Source organism: Brassica oleracea, chromosome C4, assembly GCF_000695525.1.
Source record: "Brassica oleracea var. oleracea cultivar TO1000 chromosome C4, BOL, whole genome shotgun sequence".
In the NCBI taxonomy this organism is placed as follows: domain Eukaryota; kingdom Viridiplantae; phylum Streptophyta; class Magnoliopsida; order Brassicales; family Brassicaceae; genus Brassica; species Brassica oleracea.
This window is the reverse complement of record NC_027751.1, coordinates 47,645,989-47,656,409: the sequence shown is the minus strand read 5'-3', so window position 1 is coordinate 47,656,409 and position 10,421 is coordinate 47,645,989. Positions and strand designations below refer to the sequence as shown.

The 10,421-nt window shown below is 31.5% G+C and overlaps 1 protein-coding gene across 1 annotated transcript; it reads right to left on the bottom strand.

Moving 5' to 3' along the window:
* Positions 1–3,132: 3,132 nt before the first annotated feature.
* On the bottom strand, positions 3,133–4,233 carry LOC106339080 (F-box protein At1g59680-like). The gene has a single exon (XM_013777899.1). It carries the CDS (start codon positions 4,231–4,233, stop codon positions 3,133–3,135), a length of 1,101 nt encoding a protein of 366 aa, XP_013633353.1.
* Between the last annotated feature and the right edge of the window lie 6,188 nt (positions 4,234–10,421).

Sequence of the window (10,421 nt, the reverse complement as noted above, 5' to 3'; positions counted from 1 at the left end):
TGTGCACTTGCAGTTAGATAATCGGGTTAAAACTCGAGACATCAGTGATGATTTGTACTATTTCATATTCTATAAAATAAGTGTTGTGAATTTCTATTTTTCCCTTCCCCAACTTCTAGAGGGATCAAATAGAAGGAGAAAAAATGGCAGAGGCAGGGAAGATGGTGAATGTTATAGATACAGAGAGAGTCATCTACTTGCTCTCCCCAAATCCCTTTGTTCTCGAACTATGTATTAGTAATATATCTTATGTTTACTTGCTGGTTCAGGTCTCAGTTCTAGCTGATGACATCCTGAAGAACGTTGAATTTGATGCATTGTGCATTGTCTACAACAAGTTCCATTCGGTTGTCGCATTTTTACCAACTGTGGCCACTGTTTTCTCACCAAAGGTATGTCACAATTGTCAAATATCTTAAACACCTTTATATATATACGGGACACTTCGGTTTAGTAATCTAGCTTTGAAATTTTCATAAGATACATTGTTGATGTTATCTGTCTCTGCCACTTAGGCAAATTAACAAATCTAATGATGAAAAATAACAAGAAAAGATTAATCTTCTGTTGCCTGTTGGATTACATGTTAGTAGATTGCTGTAATGATCCTAATCTTTACTGTTACAATGCTCTATTTGAGGAATCGACCCTTGTCCTCATGCTATCTGTATACAAACCACAAACAGCATAGCTAGGGGATATGAATACAATCAGAACAACGTATCAAAAGGGTAGTTTCGTTGTATTTTTAACTGTAACACAAATTGAGAATCAGACCAGGAATGTATCAAGTTACTAACAACACAAAATCACTTATATTCTACTCGACATATATCAAATTAATTTGCACGTTTAAATGTAATTTTGTGCATGAGTAAGGGTCATTTGACAATATAATGAATTATAGTTTCTGACCATCCAAGCATGTTTGTGTCTTGTTAACTAAGATAGGAGCAATTGACCAGGATTTTTCCAAAACAATAATAAATTAAATTAAAAAGAGATATGCAAGAAACAAACAAGCTACTGACTAATAAACTCTTCCTTTTCTTTTGCCTCATGAAGGTTTTTGTTGGACCTTAATTATTTGAGCTGCACCAAACTTGGAACATAAGAGAACACATCTCACATACCCGTTTTTGTTTCGTAGCATCCATTCTCTCCAACCGCATAAAATTTGTCCTCGTAATCACCAAAAACCACTGCTACTTTCTTCTCCTTGTCAATGATGCAAGGAAAGGTTTCATATCAACTTTAAATAAATTGCTCCACGACACTGCATCAGGCTCAATCTTAGTTGTAATCCATATCACCAATTCAAATGCCCTTTGAAATAGCACCGCAAGCTGCCCTCCTCTGACACAAGAATATGGAATCTTATTATCATCATCGTCAGTGTCAAATGGTAGATCCATACACTGTCCAAGTTTCTCTTTAGTAAAATCGAAACCTAATAGTTTCCTTCAAGGACACACTTCTCTTCCATGTCCGTTCAAAATATCTAGGAGTGACGATATTAAGAACCCTCCATGAACTAGACTTAAAATCGTAGATTTCATGCTTGGTGATAATATTATTAGTGTCATACTCATCATGGAAAAGCCCCAAGAGTTTATGGTTGTTGTTGTTGTCGTATCCTATGGCATACCGATTTGTTGCTTTGTACTTATTTCTGAGTTCAATCCATCTGGTCTGCGCCCAATATATACGGGTCCCATACCACTAGCCTTAGCCCCAATACCCTCAGCGAGGCATAACAATAAGCCGTCACACTGATTGACTATATATAAATTGAGAGGACTATGTAGTTTACCTATCTCCTTTATACATGGCCAGTCTTTGATGTCATGGATTCCGTGGAGATTGAATCTTTTTTCATACCAATCATCATCAAAAGTCAAGAACATCAGAAACTCTTTGGCTGATTTTCTACAGTGTTTCTTTGCAAATCTCTCATCTTTGGATAGAGTATTCGAATCTTTTGCAAGTGGATTTTACTGCTTTGAGAGAAGTTAACGAGACCTTAGAGAGTATCTCCTCTACCAAATCCAATGAAAGATCAGTGATCATCGTCATTGTTTCCGTATAGAAATTAGTTAGGGTTTTTAACTCTTAGGGTTGCCCTCTCTATTTTTCTTATTGACAAATAAGGTATGGAAAAGGGGCCGGTTTTTTTTTTCGTAAAAAGGCTTAAAACTGGTTTTCCTTTTTCAATGTGGTTTTCTAAAATTTTAGTCAATTTAGTTACTTTTACTAAAATATTACGAAGATAAATCCATTGTTTCTATTTTTTTTTCCTTTTAAGGTATATACTAAAAGGAAAGTCATTTTTTCTATTGATGAAAATAACAAGAAGTGGTTTCATCTCCTGTGGCCTGTGGGATTACATGTTAGTAAATTGCTTATATGAGCATAATCGTCACTTTGGTCATTTCCAACCCACTCTATTTATGAAACTAAAATAGAGTTTGAAATAAAAATGTTCCAATGATACTCTATTTCTCACTCTATAACAGTGTAAAAAATAAGTTTATTCTATATATAGAGTAAATTGTTTTTTTTGTTCATCATTCTATTTTACACTCTAAAATATAGTATTATTGGGGTATATCACAACTCTACTATAGAATTACTCTATTTCAGAGTTAAAAATAGGTGAATCATTGGAAATGGTCTTGAACAATTTACTAACATGTAATCCCACGGTGACAAACTACGGTGTACATATATATCATACATTTAATATGCATATCTGTTCCCAAGGACTAAACAAACTCTGATTTGGGTTGATGGCGATGATGGAACAAAGTAAGTACCACCAGGGTAGTTTCGTAGTATTTTAAACTAACACAAATTGAGAATCAGACCACGAATGTACCAAGTTACTCACAACACAAAAATCTTATATTCTACTCGACATATATCAAAGCTTTTGCACGATTAAATGTAATCTTGTGCATGAGTAAGGGTCATTCGACAATATAATCAAAGTATAGTTTCAGACCAGCCAAGCATTTTTGTGTCTTGTTAACTAGATAGGAGCAGTTGACCAGGTTTTCTCAAAACAATATAATTCATTAATGAATAAAAAGAGATGATGCAAGAAACAAACAAGCTTACTGTAAAATATTACTAACAATCTCTTCCTTTTCTTTTGCCACATGATGAAGGTACTTGGATCTGCACCCAACTTGGAACATAAGAGAAGACATATTGCTTCCCCGTTTTTGCTTGGTAGCATCCATCCTCTCCAACCACATAACATTTTTCCTCGTTGATATGACTTTTAAGTTCAGTACCACAAACCACTCCTATTTTCTTCTCCTTGTCAATGAAGAAACTGCGAACTTTAAACCCATGGTCGAAACCAAGGAAAGGTTTCAAATCAAATTTAAAGAAATTGCTCCACGACACTGCATCAGGCTCAATCTTAGTTGTAATCCATATCACCAAGTCACATAGGTGCCTTTGAAATAGCACCGCAAGCTGGTCCCCTCTTACACAAGAATATGGAATCCTATCATACTCAAAATCATCACTACTTTCAAATGGTAGGTCCATAAACGGTCCAAATCTCTCTTTAGTAAAATCGAAACCTAATAATTTCCCCTCAACAACAAAGTAATTATTTCCCTTCACGGACACACCTCTCTCCCTTATCCGTTTAGGATTGATGATATCATGACCCCTCCATGAACTAGACTTAAAATCGTATATTTCATGCTTGACATTAGTTATATTATTGTCATACACATCATAGAAACGCACCAAGACTTTATGGTTCTTGTTGTTGTCGTATCCAATAGCACACCGACCAAGACCCCTCCGCTTATATACGCTCCGCTTATTTCTGAGTTCAATCCATCTGGTTTGCGCCAAAGACGGGTTCCATACCACTAGCTTGTCCTCAGCGTGGCCTAACAATAAGCCGTCACACTGATGGAGTATATGTAATTTGATAGGACTATGTAGTTTACCTATCTCCTTTATACATGGCAAGTCTTCGATGTTATAATGGATTCTGTGGACACTGAATCTTCTTTGAGAACAACAATAATCAAAATTCAAGAACGCCGGAAATTCTTCGGCTGAGTGTTTCTTTGTAAAGCTCTCATCTTTGGATAGAGTGTTCCATCTTTTGCAAGTGGATTTTACTGCTTTGAGAGAAGTTAACGGAACCTTAGAGAGTATCTCCTCTACCAAATCCAATGAAAGATCAGTGATCATCGTCATTGTTTCTGTATAGAAATTAATTAGAGGTTTTAACTCTTAGGGTTGCCATCTCTATTTGTTTATATATAGACAAATAAGGTATGGAAAAGGAGTTATTTCCGATTAAATACTATTTTCCTTTTCCAATGTGGTTTTCTAAAATTTTAGTCAATTTAGTTATTTTATTAAAATATGATGGAATATTGCAACCAGTCAAACAACCAAGTCTCACTGCGAAGTCATATAGCTTTCAAGAAACTCTGGGACATGTTGACCACCAAAAGCCGCGAAGAGATGAGACCGAAGGAGAAGACATGTGTTGTGAACTCTTAAGGGGGTACTGAAATCATTTTCCTTTGCTGGCTTCTTGTAGAGACTTGAGACCACCAGTCTTCGCTCAAAGGTTTTTTCTTTTATTTTTTTAATAATAAATATGCCTGTGATTTACATTCACATTTTGTTCAGATTTCGGAAGCACTTCGTCAAGAACCTTCAGTGTTGTTCTGCACAAACACCTTTATATATACACTCTGGTTTAATAATCTAGCTTTGTTTGTGACAAAAAAAAAATCAGATACTGTGTAGATGCTATCTATCTCTACCACTTAGACAAATTAACAAATCTAATGATGAAGATAACAAGAAAGGATTCATCTTCTGTGGGCTATTTGATTGCATGTTAGTGGCTTCCTGTTATGATCCTAATCTACACTGTTACATTGCTCAATTTTAGGAATCCACCCTTGTCCTCATGCTATCTGTATACAAACCAGAAACGGCGTAGCTAGGGGATGTGAAGACAATCAGAACGATGACAAACTATATTGTAAATATTTATCATACATTTCTCTTCTTCTAAGGAGAATACAAACTCTGATTTGGGTTGATGATTTACATTACATCTCCTAAAGAGCGAGGTCCAAAACCAAGTTAAATTAACTCTTTAGGAGAAAATATATTTCCCAACGAAATAAATATCTTTCCCAAACAAATTATGGATTTGGAACATAATATTTTAGATTATTCATTAATTAAATGCTCAAATTTGAAAGACTTATTAGTATTCGTTTGTAAAGATCATTATTACATAGAAATGAAAGCTAATCTGTAAAAAAACAATTTTATTATACACAAATCTGTAACTATCTATTAATTTTTTGTCGTCATATTTTATTATACACATAAAATTATTAAAACTATATCTTTTTGAACACTCAGTATACACAATCAATACTTTTATTATACACAAATCTGTAAGAAAACAATTTTATTATACATAATTACTTAAAATTAATATATAATAATATACTGCCACAATATAACTACAGTCCATCCCGATCATATCAAATTCGACCATGTGATATATCATTTTCTAAGAAATCAGATTTATTTATATGAGTCATGTGTTTGTTTCTTTTAAATTTTATTACATTCAAATCATTTTTATAAAGATTACCTCTAACTGGTTAATAGTGGTTTTCAAATTTTTATCGGGTTCTGTCGAAATTTTTATTAACAAAATTTTAATTAAATTTAGACCAAATTATATACACGACACCAGGTCTACCGGTTCGACCGCAGATCTGGTTTGGATATGAAAACAATATTTGAACCTCAAACATTGATCAAATAAATACCCTTTAGACGTTTAAGTATAGTGTTAAAATAAGTATATTTTCCTCATACATAAGGACAAGATTGGTTTTAAACAATATTTTTCTATAATGTTTTATCATTCATGTTTTTAAATTTAATGAAAAACTTAATTTTACCTAAAATGGCCCTTATTTTTCAAATTAATTTTAATTTTCATTAGTAAAATTTTAGTATTTTGGTTTTGGGACTATAACTACAAATGGATCTCAAACAAAATATAGATTTGGGTCATAATATTTTAGATTATTCATAATTTAAATGCTCAAATTTGAAAAACTTATTAGTATTCGTTTGAAAAGATCATTATTATACAGAAATGAAATCTAATCTTAAATATAACCCATAAAATTAAAATTTTAGTTGTCATATTTTATCGTACACATCTTTTTGAAAGCAGATCGTACACAATCAATAATTTTATTATAAACAAATCTGTAGGAAACTTTTTTTTTGCTACACATAATTACTCAAAATTACAATATAACAATATACTACAACAATATGACTATAGCCCATCCAGATCATATCAAATTCGACCATGTGAAATATTATTTTCTAAGAAATCAGATTCATTTAATTGAGTCGCGTGTTTGTTTATTCTAATTTTTTTTAGATTCAAATGATTTTATAAAGATTAATTCTAAATGGTTAATAGTGGGCTTTTAGGTTTTTACAGGGTTCTGTCAAATTTTTAATTAACGAATTTTCCATTAAATTTGAACCGAATTATATGCGCGACATCAGGTCTACTGGTTCGACCACGAGTTTGTTTTGGATATGAAACAATATTTGAACCTCAAACATTATAGTAAAATAAATTTTGAAATATTTGTTTGCTAATAAAATAAAGATAGAAACGATTTGAAAAAAAAATGGGTCAAAACCTAAAAGTTGCTTCTAAATCAAATAGAGATAAAAAATAGTGTAAATTTATTGTTAAAACTATGATACAAATATATGACAAGAGAAACTTATTTTCAATTTAGAATCGACAATTCATATAGTTACTACATTTCAATAATAAGAGCACATTGTTTTTCAATATAAAATATTACACTATCAAATTACATACAGTCTTTAAATATATTACAAAAAAAATACCACACTCTGAAGAAAAAAAGGATAAAACATAAAAACTTAATTCAAAACGAAAATAATGGAAGTTTTAAATCAATTTTGGATCAAAAGTGAAAAACAAACCCGCGCAAGCGCGGTTCAAAATCTAGTCAATATTATTAAAACTGAAGTCATGATTTATTTTATGTGTGATTATTTTATTTGGACCACTTCTTAGAAAGTTGTTTAAATGAATTTTTGTATAAAGATATTTGAATTATTTGAATTTTCTAAAACAAGCAAATCAAATAGATATTCCCATTTTATCTAAAATTGCATATGAATAAAATCTTTTCATATCTTTTTATTTAAAATATAAATGTATATTCATTTTTCACACAAAATTTTTTAAATATTTAATTAATTTCGTATTTAATTAAAATATAACTGTATATTTCATTGTTTCATTAAAAACCTTTTAAATATTTAATTAATTTCGTATTTATTTAAACTATAAATTATATTTCAATTTCCCTAAAACAAACCTTTTCACTATCTATTAATTTTTTTATTATAATTAAACTCGCAAAATTATGTATAATATTTGAGGTATTAATTTAAATTATTTAATATAAGATTTTTCAATTAAATCTCTGATATCTAAAAGATAAGATTTGTCAATTTAAAATTTTTTACCACATGGTTGAAAATATGTTTGGTATGAACAACTGGTATACAAATTTTATTTTGAAAATGCATTCGGTTTCTGTTATTAAACATAGTGTAAAAATCTAAATCACCCATAGACAACATAAGAAACTTGAATATAACAGAAATAATGAAGAAATATTGCAGGTTTAAGCGGAAAATGACAAACACGCACTATAATTTTCAGTTTAACAATTTAAATGAAGCGGACTTTATAAATTAGACTCAGTATAGGTTACTGAGTCAAAGATTTAAAATCACACAAATAGTTCAATTAACATATATGTGTGGTCAAAACTTAAAATACATGTATACCTTTAATCACAGAAGGTTAATGTTTTAATTAGTGTTCATGTTTTAGTACGAGAGATATTACTGACAATTTGAAACAATAAATTAAAGTCATACAAACTATAAAAATTTTGAGTTAGAAAATGTCATATTAAACAGTTAATAATATGGTAAATTAAAATTGTATACCACTAATTTTATAAAAATGAAAATAATCATCCGCTTGGTTGCGCGGATCATGGTTTAGTTTTAATTAATTTTATTAAAATACTACGAATATAAATACATTGTTTATATTTTTTTTGTCTTTTACATATATACTAAAAGGAAAATCATTCTTTTGTATAACAATCATTCCTAAAAGGGCAACCAAGTCAACAAGAATAACCCTCACATGCAATTAAGAGGCTTTCGTTAAATCAATTCATATATTTTTTTGTACTCATGCACGGATTAAATATTTGTAAAACAACTTAATAGTAATGATTAGTTAATATTTTACTTTTATGTATTTATAAATTTGAATTTATTTTACAATTATATTAATTTTATATGGAAAATATTTAAATAATAATATATTTTTTTTAGGTAGACATGCTATTTTATGCATAAAATTCTGACTGATTTACTTAATTACTTTGGGTTATTTTGGGGTTATAGTTATTCTTTCTAGTTGAGCAATAATTGTTTTGAGTTCTAAATAGATAAAAGTTGGATTAATTTTATTAATTTCATTATCAATTTTTATCTGAATTAAGTTAAATATATTTTTTAAAAATTGAATAAATTTGACGTGGGAGAGACAATTAGAAAACAGGCTTCTCATATAATATTGTAGAAATAACAAGAATGATCAACACTATGACTATTTTAGGACAATTCCTGTCATAGGATTCTCTTAATGTGACAACAGCTACTACACATCCCACATCTATCAACAAAACACTCGTTTATCCAATGTAGCATATCACTAGAGATGTCAAACAAGTTTACCCATCCCGTTCTGTTCCGTCCCGTACCGCGGCGGGCTAGTCGTCGAGCGGGTTACAGCGGGTCTGTCCCGCGCGGGCTGCGGTCTTCAAAATACCAGCCCAAATCCGTACCGCATAATACATAAGCCTTCGTGGGCCGTCCGACGCCTCCTTATCAAACCGCCTACTACAGTTTCTTTCATGAATGTTCAAGTAGAAGAGTTGTGTAAGAGAGTTGAAGAGAGCTCATTAAGCTTCACTAAAGCATTACCAAAATCAATGCCACAAAGCTCCGTTTGTTCTTGCGTTCTTGAGTTAAAAGCCTTCTTTTGTTATCAGCATAAGCTTTTGTTGAGTTTGAATCTGATTGAGTTGTTGTCTTTGTAATAATTTGGCTCAAGTGTTGTATGTCTTCATCAAACCATCTCTCTTTTTAATTATTTGGATTGCAAAAAAAATCGTGAATCACTTTGCCAAATTATACAAGTGACGTGATATACAACTAACTTTCTCCTAAGCAACACCATTGTAACCAAATTTAATTTAAGAAAAACACCAATTCACAGTACTGAAAACAAAAACAATCAACTTAAACAAGAAATATCACATTGTAATAAAGCAATTCATAGTTGTGAGTAATAAAAAGAGAAAACAAATCAAAACACCACCAGAGCTCGAATCGTCATCGCTGGAGCTGGAGTCGTCATCGCCGGAGCTGGAGTCGTCATCGCCGGAGCTCGAATCATATCATCATCGGAGCTCGAATCATGCATCATCGCCGGAACTTCTTATGTTTTCTAGGAGAAAAGTCACAAGAATCGCTTTCTTCTCACTCTTTTTCTCGTTTTTTTCAGGTAAAATAAGAAATGAAGAAAAAAAACGGGTCCATGAAATCCCGCATGACCCGTTTCGGCCCATCCCGCAAAAGACCCAGTCCCGCAAAGACCCGTCCCACAAGGCCCACAAATTTGCGGGCCTAGAAAACCTCATCCCAATACCGTACCGCGACAGTCCTTTACGGGCTAGGCCCGCGATCCAGATCCATGATTGTCATCTCTACGTATCACCATGACCTACCTAGCACATAACCAATCTTCGATTTTCAACATCCTTAACGAAGTGTTCTAACAGCAATTATACAGTCTCTGTCGTTATAGTAGAGTGACTTCACCCATGAACGTCTTAATAGGTAAAATCGGGCTGTTAATTATTAATTAGGAATGCGGATAGCTCAACTAGTACCCTTACTTGCTCGCTAGCAGCCACTAAATGTAAAATTGTCTAATTTTGTCTATATCTAAAAACATAATTAATAATTTAATTCTCTTACTAGTTTTAAATAATCGACTCTAGTATTTTTTTATTAATTTTACAATGTATACAAAACATACATGTTAGTTTATGATCTCACGTTTAAATATTAGTTTAATTGTTAACTTTTTTTAACTCGTATTAAGCCTTTATGATCTTATATAAATTTTTTTCTATGTGTAACAATATCGTGATCATTTATTTCATAAAAAGTTA